Source organism: Mus caroli, chromosome 6 (genome assembly GCF_900094665.2).
Source record: "Mus caroli chromosome 6, CAROLI_EIJ_v1.1, whole genome shotgun sequence".
Taxonomy (NCBI): Eukaryota; Metazoa; Chordata; class Mammalia; order Rodentia; family Muridae; genus Mus; species Mus caroli.
Genome location: NC_034575.1, coordinates 29,827,824 through 29,847,283, shown reverse-complemented (window position 1 = coordinate 29,847,283; position 19,460 = coordinate 29,827,824). Strand labels below are relative to the sequence as shown.

Below are 19,460 nucleotides of genomic sequence, written 5' to 3'. Positions count from 1 at the left end.
TTTTGTGTATGCATCGGGTACTAGCAAGTTTTCTGCAAAGGCCAGTCTCATAAAGTATCTTAAGATTCCTAGGCAGTTGTAGCCTCTGTCACTGTCTTCCACTATCCCTAATGTAACACTTTACTCTGGCATTGTAGCAAGATAGCCTGTGGACACACTGTATAAAGGAGTAACTAGAGTGTGCCCAGTGAAGCATTGTTTCTAAAACAAGAGACTGGCTGTAAACTGCTCAGTCCTGGTTTAGAGTTAAGACATGAATTTTTATTTTGTTGTTGGTAGGGAGAAAGTAGATAATAAAAACAAGTTAATGGCATTTTTACCTGGTGTCAAGATGAAGGAAAATATAAGAAAATTGTGGATTCATTATACTATTGATCTCTAAGTATAGCCATCTATTGATAAATTTCGTTTAATCATAGGTGGTCTAGTTTCCTTCTGCTTCCTCTGACAAACAGCATGACCAAAAGCAACTTATGGGAGGAAAGGAGGTTTTTTTTTTAGCCTAAAAGTTTTATTTTAGTTCATCTTTGAGGGAAGTCAGGGTAAGAACCCATGGAGTAATGCTACTTCCTTTCCTACTGACCTGCTTATACATAGCTAGTTTTCTTTTATAGCCTAGGAATAGTACTGTCCATAGTGGGCTGGGCCAGCCTCTCCTACACTGGTTAACAAGCAAGAAGCATGCCCAGAGGCCATTGTAATCTGGACAGCCCCTCAGCTGGCCTTTCCTTCCTAGGAGAGTTTAGGTTGTGTCAGGTTGACAGTTAAATCTAACTGGGGCATCAGAAAACTTAGAAACTGGAAGTAGTTTTAAATTTGTATTATATTTATTCATTTATGTGTATATGAGTGCACACATGTACACGTGGCATACCACATATGTGGCAGTGGGAGGATAGCTTGTAGGAGTTGGTTCTCTCCAACCATATGTTTTCCAGGGATCAGATTCAGGTTGTCAGGTTTGCCAACAAGAGCCTTTACCCACTGAGCTATCTCAAGGCCTTCTGATGTATTGATATGTGAAATTGTTCTTTTCATGGGATGCCGAAAGAATGTTTTGGCCTATGGAATATCTGTAGTTTACCTTGACTGCAATAACTTGTTTTTGTTGAAGTTTGGTAACATCATTCTCATGTTTCTTTTAACTCTGAAAAAACTAATATTCCGTTTATGGTACTTTTAATAATTCAGAAAGGAACCAAGTATTTAATACCAGATTTTTTTTTTTGAATCCTACTGCAGTTTTATTTTCTTCTTTCATTAGGCGGGTAAGCACCAAGAATATGAACAGAAGCTCCTCCAAGAATTATATAAATTAAATCCCAATTTTCTTCAGCTATCTACGGGTTCAGTTGATAAGAATAAGAACAAAGTGACACCATTACAAAGGTATGATACGTAAGTACTGATTAAATATTGATACTCAGATGTCCTTCCTGTTTGTCATTTTTTTTATTGTGTATGCTTTTTAGGCAAAATTATAACAAGATCTATCATTTATGCACTGTTCAATTATGTAGAAATGTCAGACCATAGTTTCTAAGTGGGATTTTTATTTGATTTTATTTTGAGATAGGGTCTTAAAGTAGCCCTCGTTTGGCCTGGAACTCACTGTATAGACCAGGCTGGCATTGAACCCAGAGAGAGCCTCCTTCCTCTGCCTTCTGAGTTCTGGGATTAAAGGCAAAAACCACAAGGCATGGCTAAGTTTGAGTCTCTCTTGCTCATTGCTCCCTGTTAACACTTCATTTTCTTTGATGCCTTCACTTTTGGCTCTTATATCTATACAGACTACTCTGAGCCCAGGACACCTTTCACGTTGAAAGGAAATCAGAGATCTGGGTGTATTCTAGCAGGCTAATTTGGGAGGGTTACAGGTTTGAGGTCACAGACTGGGCTTCATAGCAAGTTCTTGGCCTTCTCAGGTGTGTGAACCCTATGTTGGGTAGGGCAAAAGTAAACCAAGGAGACTTAGATACTGAACACTCTTGCCATCCAATTTAAGCTTTCTCCCTGACCTAATAGGAGAAAACATGTTATAAAAGAGGAAGTGGTAGTTTTCTAAAGTGTGTGTGTTTCTGTTACAGGTATGCATGGCTGTTTAGTCTAGGGAAGCAATGGTATTGTATCTGTGAGGAGAATATCAAATAGTCTTACCTGTGGCAAAAGTAACCTTCCTGTGTACTACGTCTAACATGGTTTTGGGTGGTAGATACTGGGATGAGTGTTAAAACAGATTTATAGTTTTTAGTGCAACGTCTCACGCTGATTTAGTGATCTTCCTTTCTTCAACTCTACTTTGGCACAGGTTGTCAGGAAATTATATAGCTAAATCATAATTTTGGGATTTTACTGTGTCCTAAATATTCTTTAAGTGATGTTTTAATGTTCCGCCTTAAATAGTAGAGTCTATAGTCTAGTAAGATAACCAGCTTTCAAATGTATCAATAAGAATTTCACAGATTATTGTTAGAATCTTTCGTCAAACATATTCTTATGCTTAGAATTTAAAAGCAGGTGCCTTTGCCTTTTGATGCTGAATATTAATTCAATATTTACAACTATTTAAATGTGAATGTTTACTTTTATACACTTAAACATAATGGATATATGTATATAGATATATAAGTAGAATTCAGCATAAAACATAAAGCTACTATATTTAACAGTGTGAGTTTTATTTACCTTGAAGTTAGGAATAGGAGCTAAATCCAACCATATTTTTTGGTTTGAACAAACTGACCGTCTCCTTTGATAATTTGTACTACTCTTTCTAGATGATGAACCATGTGCTATTGCTCATTACCTACAGCGTCTGGGAGGCTTAATAAGGAAATGAGATCGTTGTAGTAAACATTTCTGATATACTCAGCATTTCTATACTCAATCATCATTCTTATTAAAAATAGTTTTCTGTATGGTTGCATTGCTTAGAAATGATGGAATTCAAATGCTGAGACTAGAAAACAAGGAAGCCACACAGCTGTAATGCATAAGGATGGGTATTGGGGGCTTTCGTGTAGATTGGGACATTCTCTGTGCAACAACCGAAGAGTATAAAAGGAATGATGCCTGGCTGGGTTACTGTGCTTCAGACACTGAGTAGGCCTGGTGATAAGAGTCACAGTGTATCACAGTGTGGTAAGAGTCACTGTGATCAGGGCTTGACGTGGCTCACACAGTCCTTGTGGGAAAATGAAGATGTGAAGTTCAGGCTGAAACAAAGGGAAGGTGTAAATAAAATTTTAATGTGCTTCTTTTATCTTCATGCTCCTGTGTGGCAGATACTGTCGTTATTACTGCAGATAAGAAAACTAACTGAGTTAAGTGCTAACGAGTATTCCACACAAATGTACTGTAGAAACAAGATTCTAACCCAAATCCCTGTCATTTTAAAGACTAGACTCATCTCACTTTGCCTTCATTTAACAGGTTTAATTAAACTCTGCCAAAAATTTAAAGGAGAAATTGCTAGAAAAGAGTTTAATGTCAGTCACATTAGTTTTATTAGTGAGACCTTGTCATAACCAAATGTATTTTGACTGAAAATCTCTTGAGGTGTATTAAGAGTTGTAGCTTCCAAAGAATCGATCAGTGTTTTAAGCTTCCTTTGACCACAGATAGAGGGTGCCAGTATATTATCTAGTAAAGGGTTTGAAAGGAAAACTTTTACAGGGAATCTACCAGTTTTTATTCCTTGGAGAGGAAGTGTATATTATTACCATCACCACCACCAGAGTTACTGTTACCTTTTTGTGGTGCTTTGGAACAAATCCAGGGCCTTATGTGTGCTCGGAAAACACTTCACTACTGACCTTTTTCTTACTGAAAATTAGGTGTGCTCTCCTAGACAGGAGCCATCTGAATGCCTTACTAATAGATTATTAGAGTGGGAGGAATTAGTGCATTACTCCTGTTCTCTGAATTCCATGGCATTACTTGGTACTTCTAAAACTCAAGAAAAAAAAAGGCATAGTTTGTCAAAAATGTACAAGATGCTCTCAAGCAAAGCTTGTTAAAGTATAAAGAGGTATTGAGATACCTGTGAACTCTGAAATTGTATGCAAAAATTTACGTGTCCATTATTTTTCTATGGAGGCTTTGCTGTGCTGCCAGCAGAGGGCTAGAGGTAAGTGGTAGAGAGCAGGGACTCTCAGTGCGTGCACAGCAGCCACAAAAGTGGCCTGCATTTTATGGGTCTCCCGAAAGACTTTCTTTTATTACACACAAATGACTTACAATCTCCATTTTTATTTATGCATAAAACCCAGAATTATTTATTAATTAAATGGGTGACAGTCTGCTAAGCTTGGCTACTTGATATTAAAATTGGCCAATTGCTAGGGGTTTGGTTTTCTGTTTTGGATTCTGTCTTTTAGTTTCTGTCAGTGTCTGACCTGTTCTGACTTTTATGTAGTTACTACACATCTGCATAAATGGTGGCGACCCGCTAAGTGGCCTAGGGGATCGTAATTACCCGTCTTAAGTTCACTGGATTTATTTAGAAAGTTAGACGAAATTGTAGGTAATTGCTCCCATCTCCACTTCAAAGTAACTACTACCAGAGACTCAGTGGTAAAAGTGAAGCGGTTTATTATGATCTTGCAAGGTGGGACAAAAACTCAGTCAGGCTAATTAACCACTCCGATCCTCCTCCCCCTCTATCTCTACTTCCTCTCCTCTTCCTCTTGTTTTTTTGTTTTTTGTTTGTTTGTTCTGTTCTGTTTTTGGAGACAGGGTTTCAGACATGGTCTCTTCCCTGTAGTCCTGGCTGTCCTGGATCTCACTGTGTAGGGCAGACTGACCACCTGCCTCTGCCTCCCCAGTGCTTTTGCCACCACTTTCTGGCAAAATGATTATTCTTATGTCCCCAGTGCGAGTGCCTTCCCTTTCTTGATCATATGCTGGATATTCAGGGCGTGCCTTTATGCTGTCTGATTTTTATTACCCACTCCCTTCAGTGCGCATGCTTTGTCTTATGGCCTGCACTTTTCCATCCTGACATTAAACTTTAGGTTTTAGTGAAAGGTAGCTAAAGTCCTGACAAACAGGCACCTACTGTCTGGACAGGGAACCCCTGCTTATATATACCCTAATCCCATTTGAGGACTTTTATATTAAAAAATACCACTGTATTCTTGTTCCTCAATGAATAATGTAGGCATAAATTTTTTGCAACCTACTTTTAATAAACGTTCAACCTCTCCTCTTGCCCACCACCCAGCAGGGGCAGTGGAAGAGAAAAGTTACTAGGATACGGGGGAGGTGGACCTTTTTAAGTAATAGTTCCTTGGGTGTGAGCTCAAGCTTCTGGCGCAGCAGTTCTGTCCCATAGCAAACACCAAATACGACTCAGCAGCTGCAGACCAGTCCTCTCAGCAGGCAGACACCAGGCCTGAACCGGCAGCTGTAGTTCAATCCTGAAGAAACTGCAAGGCTCACTAACTGGCCCTAGGCAAGGCCGTGGAAGCCGCAAGCTGCCACAGGAACTCTGCAAGCAGTTCTTTGACGAGTTTCTCTCTAGAGAGTTTTCTCTCTGGTGTCACCACTAGTGGAGATCAACCATGCTATGTAAGGCAAACTATACATGCATGTCATAAGTGAAGAACAGCAGGCAGGACAAACCAAACCAATGCTCTCTTCTCATCTCCCACTGTCTGTAGGTTCATATTTGTACTCCATCATCCTGGGTCCTTTCACCTGTGTGCTCCAGCAAAACATCATTTAACATAACTGACTTACCAAACAAACTAGAAGTTTCTACTTGAGAGTAAAGAGAGGAATGGTTGAAGATAGGGCACTGAGGGACTGGGGAAATGGCTCAGCAGATACTTGTTACAAAATCATGAAGAGCAGTTCAAGTATTAGGCACAGCTGTAACCTCAGTGCTGGGGCTTGGGGAGGAGATACTTGATTACTAGTAAACAGGTCTGCATTTTATGCAAAAATAAAGATAGAGACTGTAAATCTCTTGTCCACACTAGAAGAGAAATGTCTTTCCTCCACACCAGCCTCGCTTCTGATTCATTAAGAGAGGTGCAGAGTGATGAAATAGGTGATAAGCAGGTCACACGAGTTCCTTCTTTGGGTGCATGTGGGAGCATACACAGAAGTGTATACACCACACATAAATACAGAAATAACAAGTTGTTTTTTTTTTTTTTTTAAAGATAAGGTTCTTCAAGTCCTTATTTTCTAGAAGAGAAGGTACATAAAAAAAAAGTGTATAAGTCAACTTAAATACATCTTTTTGAAAGTTAAACTTCATTACAAAGATACAAGATTAAAATAAATAAAGGCTTACCGGCTGTGTAGGAAGGCTTGTTGCATCTTTCAATGTCTTTCAAGTTCAGTATTAAGAATAATTTTTAGGCCGGGTGGTGGTGGCGCACGCCTTTAATCCCAGCACTTGGGAGGCAGAGGCAGGCAGATTTCTGAGTTCAAGGCCATCCTGGTCTACAGAGTGCCAGGACAGCCAGGGCTCCACAGAGAAACCCTGTCTTGAACCCCCCCCCCCAAAAAAAAAAGAATAATTCTTAGCCAGGCGAAGTGGCACACACCTATAATCCCAGCATTTGGGAGGCAGACTGGTGGGTCTTTGTGAGTTCAAGACCAGCTTGGAAAGCCAAGATTATGTAAGAGAGACATCCTGTCTGAAAGAAGCGAAAGGAAAGGAAAGGAAAGGGGGAAAAGGGGAAAAAGGGGAAAAAAGGGGGAAGGGGAAAGGAAAAAGGGAAAGGAAAGGAAAGGAAAGGAAAGGAAAGGAAAGGAAAAAATAATTATTTGTGTCTGCCTGTTGTTATTAAGGCATTTATTTTCATTTTATGTTAAGTAGCTCTAGAGATTATGAGAAAACCAATTAAAGCATTTGCCCAGCTATAAACACTCCAGGTTTGCTGAGGTATTTATTTTCTTGCATGTAAAGAGCTAATTGTGCCACTTAAAAGTTGGCCATATTTTAATAGCATAGTAGGTTAAATATTGATATGTATTGAAGCTTATACAAGATTAAAATGTATTCTATAATGCAAGTTTTGCATGTCATTAATTTTAAATATATTATTTGTGGTATCAAACATTTAAATGTCTCCCAAGTTTTTTTTTAAGACTTTGGTAAACATGAAAAAATGATTTTATCTAACTAAATTTATCTGAAAAAGAAAATATATTCATTTAGTAACAGTATATGTACATTTGTATATACAGCAACATGCCATTGAAATTTGGACTTGCTCATTTTTTGGCATTTTTATTTATTTAAATTTATGTTCAGAGTGTAACTAAAATAAACTATGACTGTTTTGAATTACAAGCAAGGGTACGAGACCTTCAGTTTTTTTCTCTCCCATTTTCAGTCCCCTTTGTGAATTTTTCTTTGGTCCTCCTACTGTATGATTGTCTTATGTTAAAAAAAAATTTTTTTTTTAAGCCTCCATGGAACTATTTTTTGGTTGGTTGACATTGTCACTAAGGAAGAAAGTTATGTGAAAATCTAAGCATTGACTTTTGGGACATGTTAGGAGAGGACTATTTTAAGATTGCAGCAGAAGCCAGTTATGTGACTTACACTGCTTGTCTACAGATAGTTTTGAGTTTTGGGTTCTGTATCTTTAAAATAAAATACTGAAATTTGACTTTGACTCCTTACAGTTGTAAAATCTAGTAACATGAGAGACTTGGTAGATTTGATCCTTTTTCACTGCGTCCCCTTTCTCTGTTCCCTCTGTTGTTGGATCATCGGTGACCAGGCACCCTAGTTTGCCTTCTGATGCTTGGATCAACACTGAGAGTAGAATTTTGTAGCTTGAGGAAAGGATTTACTTCATCTGTCATGACCACAGAAAAATGCTGTTCATAGCTTACTTAGCTTGTTATTTTATACAACCTGAGACCATCCACCCAGGAGTGGTACCATCTACAATGGGCTGGGCCCTTCCACATCATTAATCAAAAAAAAAAAAAAATACTCTACAGGCCAGTCTGGTGGAGGCGGCTTCTCAGCTGAGATTCCTCTTCTTAATGACCATGGCTTGTGTCATATTGACAGGAAGCTGACTAGCATGCCAGGTGTTTGAATTTAAACTAATAGGGCCAGAATCTCTATAGATAATGATGGGATATGCTCTATGCTCTGAATAGAGTAGACACACACTTATATATTTAGCTTTTGAAGAGGACCTCAGCACTTGATTTCTTCAACTTAAATTTCAAATGAACTTTGGATTATTTTAAAGATATTTATTCTTGGAAAGAAATGTTAGCAAAACCTTTTATGAAAATGTGTTTATAAAGTTTATCTATAGGGGCTTATACATACTTTTCTGGAAATTATATTTATTTGTATGTGTTTGTACATATGAATATACATATTGTAGAGAGAACTGACTTCAGCAAGTTGTCATTTGTCATCCATGTGCTTGCATACACACACATACACACACACAAATAAATGTTAAAAAATGTTAAATATTGCTTATTTCCAGGAGGTCTCTTCCTCTGGCCTCTGTCTTCCTTTATTATTTCAAACCATATTTTTGTTTGTTTGTTTGAACTAATTCATTCCCTATTATATGAAGTCATTTGACCTATGCTATTCCTACCTTTAATACTCTCTTTTCTTCCAATTCTCCTCTTAGTGTATAAACTTTTTAAACATTTTGTATAAACAATTTGATAACTGGCCTAGTAGACCATCTAGCAGAGTCCAGTGTATCTAGCAGCATCTCTGAAGAAGATCCACTTGGGATTCAGATTGGATACTTGCCCTTAAGTTTGCTTAGAGCAGTTAATTGTGGTTCTTGTCTGTAAAGTGACTATGCAGGGAATAAAGTAATTTTAAAGCTCTGTAATCTTAATTTGCTTCCTTATTTCTTTGGACACATCTGGGTAATACTTTCGTTTGTGGTCTGAACTAAGTGGAATTAGTTATGAAAATTATGTCGTTAGATTAGTGTTATAGTAGGGATTTTTATTTTGTCTTTGAATGAGACACATTAAATGGACTTTAATTTACAATTTCTGTCTTAACCATTGTACTATATTTTCTCTATATGAAGATAAATGTTAGTATTTGGTCAGAAAAAAATGTTTTTATTAAAGTATATATTGTTTATTTTGCTTGTGTATGTGTAATATGCACCCTCGAATTCTGTTCTAGAGACAGGATTAGTAAACATAGAAATACTAAAAGAAATGTGTGGATTCTAAAAGCCTATAGAGAGAGCATTTCCATACTTTTCTATCCTCTGTCAGACAGAAAAATACATTAATTACTGCCTCAAAAACTATAATGGATGTTTTTATTGCATGCACAAAACTAAATGATAGATGAAGATTTACTACTAATTGGAGTAGTGTCTGGTGTAGTCTTTGCAGTACTGGAGATGGGACCCAGGCCTTTTCACACACTAAGCAAGTGCTGTCCTATCAAGCTTTATGCCCAGCCTACCATCAGATCAGTTTTAAACAGCTCTCCTGTCCTTTCTCCTCCCCGTGAGTCATTTATTTCAGCCGTAGTTTTGGGAACTATAATTAGAATATGAGTTTCTCATGGAGTAGAGAAGGTTGAGACTTTCCCTTCTATTTTTGAACCCTTCATATCTTACATAAGATCTTGCATTATAGTATCTCAAAAACATGAAGATAACAAAGTGTTTATTTTTACTTTGGGGAGGTTTTTGTTTTTACATTATTCTAGAATGATTTACTCTTCCTTTTACTTAGTTTGTTTTCTTTTGCAGCCCCATTGACAAACCTTCAGATTCTCTCAGTATAGGGAATGGTGATAATTCCCAACAGGTAAGATTTTGATAAGTCTTCTCATGAAAGTTTGATAAGTCTTTTCATGTATCTGCTATACCCTAAAAGCAAAGTGCTCTATGCAAGCAAATTTTCCAAATTGAAACATTCTTTAAATACTGATTCAGTTTAAAAACACCTTGATGGAGTGCTTTGTTAAATGTATTATAGTTAGCTTCTTTTCTGTATACAATGTATAGTGTATAAGTTAAGATAGTCCCTTATATTTTTTTTCTTTTTTTAGAATTATTTATTTTACGTACTTGAGTACATTGTAGCTGTCTTCAGACACACCAGAAAAAGGCATCAGATCCCATTACAGATGGCTATAAGCCAGCATGTGGTTGCTGGGAATTGAACTCAGGACCTCTGGACGAGCTGTCAGTGCTCTTAAGTGCTGAGCCACTTCTCCAGCCTCCAAATCAGAATTGCATTGATAACCACAGGGTGGTACGCAGTATCATACTGCACCGGTATCTGTCATGTTGAGTTCCAAGTTGTTCTGGTCCCATAAAGGGGTTCCAGCTACCTTGCCTTCTGGGTTCTTGCTTTAGAGTTATTTTGTGGATATATTCACAACCAACAACTCTCAAGTGGAGTTCAGGTGACAGCTTGTGGGATTCAGATCTCCTCCCACCTGAGTCTGGGGAATCAAATTCAGGATGGAAGGCAAATATTTTTACCTGCTGAAGCATCTTTCTGGCCATCCACCTTAATTTTTTAGTTTATTTTTTACAGTGGGGTCACTGGACCTGGAGCTTACGATGGCTAGCCTAGCTAGCCAGCCAGCTAAGCCCTTGGTGTTCAGCATGTCTTGTCCTCCCCAGCACTGGGTTATGGACCTGTGCCTCCACACATGTGAGCACTGAAGACTCAGGTTCTCATGTGTAGTAGACCCTTTATCTACAGAGTCATCTTTTTATATTGGTAACAAAAATATTTTTCTAATCTCTTGTATAAAGAACGGCCAATTTCCTACAGTGTAGGTGAAACGAATAGAACTAAAATATAACATTTTTCTAAACTGTTTACTCACAAATTCTATAAAATAACTATGTGGAGGCTCAGGATCATTCTACCATTAGTTCCAGAGGATCCAATACTCTCTTGACCTCTGTGAACACCAGACACACATGTGGTGCATATACCTACACACATGAAATAATATAAATCTTAAAAGAAAATTTTTTTGGTTAAATAAAACAAGTTAAAAGTAGTTACAAAGATGTAACAGTGTTGGTATATTTCTCTCTCTCTCTCTGTGTCTCTGTCTCTCTCTGTCTCTCTCTCTCTCTGTGTCTCTGTCTCTCTCTGTCTCTCTCTTCAATGGTCTTATTTACCAGCTGGCTTTGTATTTGCTATGTATTGACGCTGGCTTCGAGATCCTGAATCTCTTGCTTCCGCCTCCCAAGGGCTGGGCTTACATACTTGTATAACCATGCCCAACAGGTTTTTTTCAGCCAAAGTGTTATATTTTCAGATATATCTAAGGACACACAATATTTGGTACCCATCATCATATTTTGGTCACATCATATTTTGATCACATCATATTTTGATACCAGATTTAGAAATTTCTTTTTTAGAAAATACTTAAGCTCTTCAGCAGTTAGAAACTTTTTTTTTTTTGAAATATAATATACCTATTTCTGTTGCTATCACCAAGTTGTATCTTAATGCATTATACTTCTCACAGATAAAAGTAAGGCTCATAAGGCCTCAGTTTTTACCCCAGGTGCTCACATAAAAGCTGAGTACAGCTGCATATGTCTATAAACCTACCATTAATAGGCTAGGGACAGGAGGATTCAGCAAAGTTGCCTAGATGATCTCCAGGTTTAGTAAGAGACCTTGTCTCAGAAACTAAAATGGAGCATGTGTAGGAAGGTGCCCAGTATACATTTCTGGCCTTTTATGACCTTAGACACGTCTGAGAACTCATATGAACACATACAAATACACCAAAAAAACAAAATAAAACACGAAGAAACTTATAAACTTTGAACTGAAATGTTTTTGCTGTGGCAAAAATGATTTTGTTGTTGTTTTGGGTTTTTTGTTTGTTTGTTTTTGGTGTGGTGCTGGGAATTGAGCCTAAGTGTTTTATGTATATTAGGCAAGTGTGCAATTATATTCTGAACACAATGACAAGAATTTAAATATCTTTTTTCTCTTGACTTTCTATTAATACTATTGAGTTGATTAAAACAGCATATGTTGGAGTTAACCTAAAATCATGTTTCATGTATTCCTCTGTGAATGTTGGTGACATTAAATACATTTTCAGTAATCGTAGCGATGCTTTTTGTTTTCCCAAGACAGTTTGTATAACTAGTGCACAGATAGAGGAGGAGCGGTAGGTATATTATTGCCCCTCAGAATGCACAGACATAGGTACCTCAGAATCACATACAAATTTGTCCTTATTATAAGCACAGAGTTTCCTTTTTTGATTTTTGTTTGTTTGGTTAATTGTTGTTTTTGTTTTTGATGCTGGGAATTGAATGTAGGGTGTTATTCATACTCCCAGCCTTCAGATTTTTTTTTTTTTTTTTTTTTTTTTTTTTTTTTTTNTGGAACTCACTTTGTAGACCAGGCTGGCCTCGAACTCAGAAATCCGCCTGCCTCTGCCTCCCGAGTGCTGGGATTAAAGGCGTGCGCCACCACGCAGAATTATTTTTTAATGATTGTTTGAGAAAACCTTGATTAGATATTCCTTTATTTTTGTTAAAAACTCAAATACTTAGAATCATCTAATTTGCAGAAAATGATAGACGTTGGAGTCAGTCAGCCTTACTATCCTTTGTCTTTGCCCCTAAGGGTTTCCTCTTGAGCACTCGCTCTATAATGAGATCCTAGACGGCAAGAATTGGGAGGCAGGGTTGGGGAGTTGGGAATGACTAGAAATACAATTGTAAAAGACTATGAGACCAGCTTCATCTTTGCAGATACACATTTCTTAAGTACATGTGTAAGTTAATGAACTGTTTGCTTTTCTGAAATTCCATACTTTGATTTAAGAAGTCAGTTGTTCTCGTTTGAAGACCACTATTTAAAACCATTTGTTTGCAAATGTTTTAAATTGTGGGTTATTAAGATATAAACTTATATCAAATTCTTCCTTTTTTTTCTTTTTTTTTTTTTTTTAATTTAGATATCTAACAGTGATACGCCTTCACCACCACCTGGTTTATCAAAATCCAACCCTGTCATCCCCATCAGTTCATCCAATCACAGTGCGAGGTCTCCTTTTGAAGGGGCAGTAACAGAGTCACAGTCATTATTCTCAGACAATTTTCGCCACCCCAACCCTATACCAAGTGGGCTTCCTCCTTTTCCCAGCTCTCCACAGACACCCAGTGATTGGCCTACAGCTCCAGAACCACAGAGCCTCTTCACATCAGGTATGCAACAGCAATGCTTAGTGTTAGTAATCAGACTCTTAGAAATTGACAGACTTATGGGATATGTTTTAGTTGATATACTTCTATCTTCTTATCTCTCAGCTCCCTTAAAAAAAAACAGGAATTAGATAGTATGCAAGTTGTTGTGTTGCCTAGAAATTACTGTGTTAGAAAACAGATTTCTCTAGAAATCATTTGTCATGGTTTCTCAAATAAAATCTCACTGCTCTGGCTGGGCTTGGTGGCACATGCCTGTAATCTCAGGAGAGGCAGGCAGATCTAGCTTCTTCTGCAAAGGGAATGCCAGGACAGCCAGGGGTCTACAGAGAAACCCTATCTCAAAGAAAAATCCAAAAGAAAAAAAAACAAAAAACAAAAAGATTATTGATCTTAGAGAAACTGAGGACTTTTTACATAATCAAATTTAAGATCTTCTCCCTAATTGACAAATAAGGAATTTCTTTAGTAGTAAAAACTAAATTTTGCTCCATTTATTAAAATTATTTTTACCATGGTTTATATTTGTATAAAAGTTATGATTTTACCTTTTGGAAATTTTATTTTAACTAATATCCAAGGCACAATGTCAGCCACATTCAGGAACTTTGGTATCTTTTTACTACATCACATTCAGATGAAACTAGACTGAGGAAAGATGTGAGAATGGTTTACATTCTCTTCCTTGAAGAGGCGTGACTTTCCATCTTTGTCTTGCTGGTTTCAGAGGTGTCAGCCAATCTTGGTGTTGAGTGAATGGCCAAGCAGAGCATTTGGGATTAGAAAGCAGCAAGCACACCACTTCTCTTTTTACTCACTTACATTTTCTTATTAGTCTGAAAGATGGCATGAATTCATATCTTCAGTAGCACTGTGACATAGACAATTAAAAACATATAATCAAGTTTTTAGTTAATTTGTCTTAGTATATAATGAGAATGGACCTTACTAGCTTTTAGACTATATTACTTTATTGACATGCTGGTTTTGACTATGAATGGTTGGATGTGATCTGGGTAGCGGGGGTGAGGAGGTTTCTTTCTCATCAGGACAATCAATCTATATCATTCATGTTTTGAACTTAATTTACCAGTGAAATGCTACTAGAAATTTATGAGGTCCTCTGGAACTAATGATCTTACATAATTTTTGCATGTTTGTTTTTCTGTTGTAAAGTAGCCTGTTTAACATACATTGTATAGATAGACTATTTATTTTGTATTTATCACTATTTTTCTTCCCAACAGAAACAATCCCAGTATCATCATCTACAGACTGGCAAGCAGCATTCGGCTTTGGTTCTTCTAAACAACCAGAGGATGACTTGGGGTTTGATCCCTTTGATGTCACTCGAAAAGCCTTAGCAGACCTGATTGAGAAGGAACTATCCGTCCAAGATCAACCTTCCCTTTCTCCCACATCTCTTCAGAACTCCTCCTCACACACTACAACCGCCAAAGGTCCAGGTCCAGGCTCTGGATTCCTGCATTCTGCTGCACCTACAAATGCCAACTCTCTTAATAGTACCTTTTCAGTCTTGCCACAGAGGTTCCCTCAATTTCAGCAGCACCGAGCAGTTTATAATTCGTTCGGTTTTCCAGGCCAGGCAGCCCGCTATCCTTGGATGGCCTTTCCACGCAATAGCATCATGCACTTGAACCACACAGCAAACCCCACCTCAAATAGTAATTTCTTGGACTTGAATCTCCCGCCACAGCACAACACAGGTCTGGGAGGGATCCCCATAGCAGGTAGGTTCATTTAAACCCTCTGAGAATATGTGTATCATTCTTGTCTTCAGGGTGCTGGGTGGCTAGGGAAGAGCTACTGGGTAACAAGACTACGCTATAGTCTTAGAAATTTCTATGAAAAACCTTATATCTTTAACCTAAATTTTTTTTTTGATAGAATGAATGCCTTGTAATATGGAGCTTTATAAGGATGGTGGAGTATTATACCTACTTATTGTTTGGAAGCATTTTATTTAATAGGATGGTTACCAAACATTCAGATAATATGTAAACACAAAAAAGGAAAAGAAAAATACGGGCTCGGAAATTATGGTATTATAAAGGCCAACACCATAATAAAAATAGCTTGTGTTATCTTCTAAAAATAAAATGGTTAAAATTTTTTTAGTCAAAATTAATGAGAGCATGAGGGATAAAGCCACTCTAACTGCTATAGCGATGATTTATTTTGACTGATACATACATGCACACATCAAAACTTGCCATATGTATATATAACTTAATATTTGAGAACTTCAATTATCAATGTTTTATAAGCCTATTATATGTCACAGACATACTTTCTGTGGAAAATTGTTTAGGAGAGATTGTACCCTGTTCGTTGGATATGTTTTTATTTCTGGGAATAATAAATCAAGATAAATAAGGTAATGCAGGTATAATGCCAGATCACTTCTGGTTGTGTGTTGCTATCTTGAAGGTTTCAGAGTTTTAGCGTGTTTAGATCGTACATAACATTTTTAAATGAAGTTTTGGGAAAGAGTCATTCTGGTTAACTGTCTTCGTTTAATTTGGGCTTTAGAGATGCTGTGATAAAGCTTCTTCCCTCCTGGTTCCCTTCAAGTAGAACAGAATAGTTCTCAGCCCGTTGTGCACTTACACAATAGTTTGGTTTTCTTCCTCTGTCGTGGCCTTCAAATTAAAATGTGTCATGGCATAGTATTATTATAGTAATATACTCTTAACAGTAAGGTGTTCATACTCTTGTTTACAGCAAGTTTGATAAGTAGACTTAGAGAGAACCATCAGAAATCATTGGCTATATTCCCTTAGAGCCAGCAACATTTCATGTTTTAGACAAGTAGATAGATCTTAGTTTGTTGTTATGGATATAGTGAATTTTAGCAGTTGAAATATACTGGAGATCACCTGCTATAGTAATTTGCACATTTGGTGGGTTCAAGGTACTTGCTTATTGAATTATGAGGTCTTAGGGAGTGACTATGTCTTAGGGAGCCCAGGGTAGCTGCTTTCAGTCCATTCCTTTTGTCGGCCACTAAGGTTTTCTTTTCTCCCTGCTTTTTCCTTTGCTTCCATTCAACATAGCACACTAGAATGCAATTTTGTTTGCATTTGCTTTGTTTTTAATAATTTAGAAAGGAGACATTTCAATCTTTAGTGATGTGCTTTTTAGCTGGTCTTAATATTAAAAGTTAAAAGCTCCCTCTTAAATAAAGTAATGAGCCAATTATGGTTAACATTTCAGTTCCATTTTGCCCTAACTATAAACTAGGTTATATGAGGAATACAAAAATGCAGATGCTATTTCAGGTAGTTGTTAGTACACTTGAAGACTTCAAATGAAAGTCTTATGCAAAAGTGGCGAGCTTTATGTGTGGTTCTGAAATTGGAGAAACAGTGTAGTTAATCATTGTTGGGGAGAAGTTTTTTGAAGAAGTAGGAATTGTTCTGTAATGTGGTATCTTGAGTTTGGGTTAGCAGCAAAAGAGAACGGTCTTTTATGCTGATGGAAACTTCCTGAATAAAGGCATAGAGGTAGATACTGTGTGCCATCACAGTAAGCAGAGGGTTTTCTATAACAAGAGGTGCTGTTTAAATTGTAGGGATGATATGGAGAAGATGAGGAGCTCTGGTAGAGAAGACAGTGGGTACTTGATGCTGGACTTTTGATTGAGCCATACTTACTTGGTATCCTTGTTTGACTTACTGTATGTCTGTCTTTACTAGGGTGTCTGTTCTTCCAGTTTCTGAGCCATTTGTTTTTTAGCACCCAAGAACATTCCAGAAGTTTTACACAGTAGATATTTTTGAATATTAGTAATGAGATGTGTCTGATTTGTTAAGTGTAGGCCTTTTTGTGATAGTCTTCAACTGAAATAGACACTTAATTTTTAAATGTAGCATTAAATTATAATTCTGTCCTTTGTTTTTTCCTCCCTTTGACTATATTCAATCACAGAGCATTGAAAACTTTTTTTCAGAGATGCTAAAAAACGAAGGTTAATTCACCAACTTTAATTCTGAGCCATTATTGTATTCGGTATGGGGTGGGAAAAGTTATTCTAGATTTTCAATTTTTGGCTATGATTCTTGCTTGGTATTTATAACTAAACTTGTTAATAGATTATTTTTAAAGTACTGAAGACTAGAGAAACTTAGTTTTAATTTACAAAACTATTTAAAGTTGTTAAGAGTTACACTAGAATCCTATTAGAGCTAGTTAATATTTGACAGATGTCTCAGAAAGTAAATGTACTAATATAATAAGCCTTAGAATAGTTACATAATTATAACTAGATGATTTAGGATTTTCAGTAACTATTATAAATGACAAAAGAAAAAATCTGAAAAACTGTATATATTTATAATGCATAAATATCTGTCTCTCTCAAGCTCAGATGTATTTGAATTGGATGACTGGAAGGAACTCAAATCATCTATGCACCCTCTAAGTCTTTATCCTGGTGCCCTGTTCAACAGAGCTATTTATTAATGCTTCAGTAATGGAGACTACACGCTATGGGGCCTCCTAAAATATACTTCCTTCAGACTAAGTCTATCCTAGAAAAGAAAGGTCTACATACTTGCTTTTCTGTATAGAGCAAAATAGGGTCCTGACCTGTAGGAGCAAATCAGAGGTGCAGCCATTATGTCATGCAGATACCACATCTGTTTACTATATATTTGTATTTGAGTTTTTATTTTTGATTTGTTTCAGTTGGTTATAAAAGCACTGACATATGTGAACCCTATCATGGCAGAACAGTTGCCAGAGATATAACAGAAAGCCAGCTTCCATTCCTTTGTCTCACTGAAAATAGTTTGAGGTTTTAAGTTGGTTATTGCCTTCAGCATTTAAGTATTTTAGCAGCATTATCTGTGCTTGTGTATCTGGTTTGCTAAGTTGAGAAGATTTTTGAACTATTCCTGGTCAGGAGTTTTGATTAGTCAGTAGGTAGAAAGGATTCATTTAGATTGTTTTACTATTGAAACCATGTGCCTTTGTTCTAAAAAATGACTTGCTTTGTCTAGTTCCTTCATTTTAGCAATGTCAAAGCAAACCTAAATAATTTAAGGTGCATGTTCAGTCAGTAAGCTAGGGTCACAGCCCAGATCTCAAAATCAGTAATGGAAGTGGTTTTTGCCTTGCTACACTGATGCTCTCCTTCACAATTGAAGACCACAGTATGTGCTTCAACTTGGCTTTCTCCCAGTAGTAATTGACTTTTGCTCTCACATACTTGCAAATCTTTTTTTTTAAAACCAGTAGTATTTCTTCATGAGACAAATTGGCCCAGCTTAGGCATATGACCTGTAATAAAAGAATACAAAGAAAATAGATTGATACTTATTAACTTGAAAATCAGTCTCTTGCTTAGGTCCTTATTAGTATCAATGTTCTCACCAAGTAATGAAGTTTCAATTTGCTTTGGCATAGGCTCCTTGCTATGTACTCTGAGGGTTTAAGAGCGAGTGTTAATTGAAATAACCTGTTCTATAGATTGAAAGACTTTCTGCAGTTTGTCAGTTATGCTGTCTTTCCAAATGTAATTTTGCAGATTTATTTTTCAAAGAATTCTTTGCTAAAATGTTTTTTATTACATAATGCTGAAAATTATTCGGAAAACAAACATTAGTAAGTGTAAGTCTGTAAGCAGTGTTGTTTAAGATATTGTTCAAAAATATATGAAATTGTTTAGGCTTTAGATTTTTCATGTTTTTGTTAATTCAGATTTTACTTATCAGGGCATTTTTCTTTCAATTTTTTGTTTTTATAGTAACTTCATGTGAGTTTTGTATCATGCGTAAAGTAAGTTCCTTGTAGTGAAATAATTACCAGTTAGGAAAACTAATCTCATTCATGTCTAGTTTTCTGACTAGAAGTAGTCATCTTACTTTTCAGTCAATTGGATCATTGTACTGTTAATATTTTACTATTTCCTAATTACTTCAAATATACATAGTAAATTTCATATGCTACATATTAATTTAATTCATTAATATAGTATTTCATTTCTCCTCATATGACTAATGTCTTTGAAATATGGACTTATAATTTCCTCTTTTAAAATCATTTTTTTCTCCTACAAGTCAAGTCTTAATTTTTTTTTCCCCAAACAAATGCTTACTGCTAAGGAATATCTATATAAGGGGTCCAATTGGCTTGGAAAAGAATGGCTTTCCTGGTCTTTCTTTTTTCTTTTTCTTTCTTTCTTTTCTTTTCCTTTATTTTTTGTTTTGTTTTGTTTATTTTTGATGGTATATTTAT

General features: G+C 36.5%; 1 protein-coding gene across 6 annotated transcripts in view; it reads left to right on the top strand.

Annotated features, from left to right (window-relative positions):
• The window catches only part of Cnot4 (CCR4-NOT transcription complex subunit 4), a 111,129-nt gene that overhangs the window by 67,095 nt on the left and 24,574 nt on the right, over window positions 1-19,460 (top strand). For 3 of the 6 annotated variants that reach the window (XM_021164397.1, XM_021164399.2, XM_021164401.2), the window contains exons 7-10: window positions 1,265-1,398; window positions 9,741-9,798; window positions 12,953-13,202; window positions 14,447-14,950. In XM_021164397.1, coding sequence (XP_021020056.1) covers window positions 1,265-1,398; window positions 9,741-9,798; window positions 12,953-13,202; window positions 14,447-14,950 — 946 coding nt within the window. The remainder of the gene's footprint in view (window positions 1-1,264; window positions 1,399-9,740; window positions 9,799-12,952; window positions 13,203-14,446; window positions 14,951-19,460) is intronic. The other 3 variants (XM_021164400.2, XM_021164398.2, XM_021164402.1) reach the window with 1 other exon arrangement.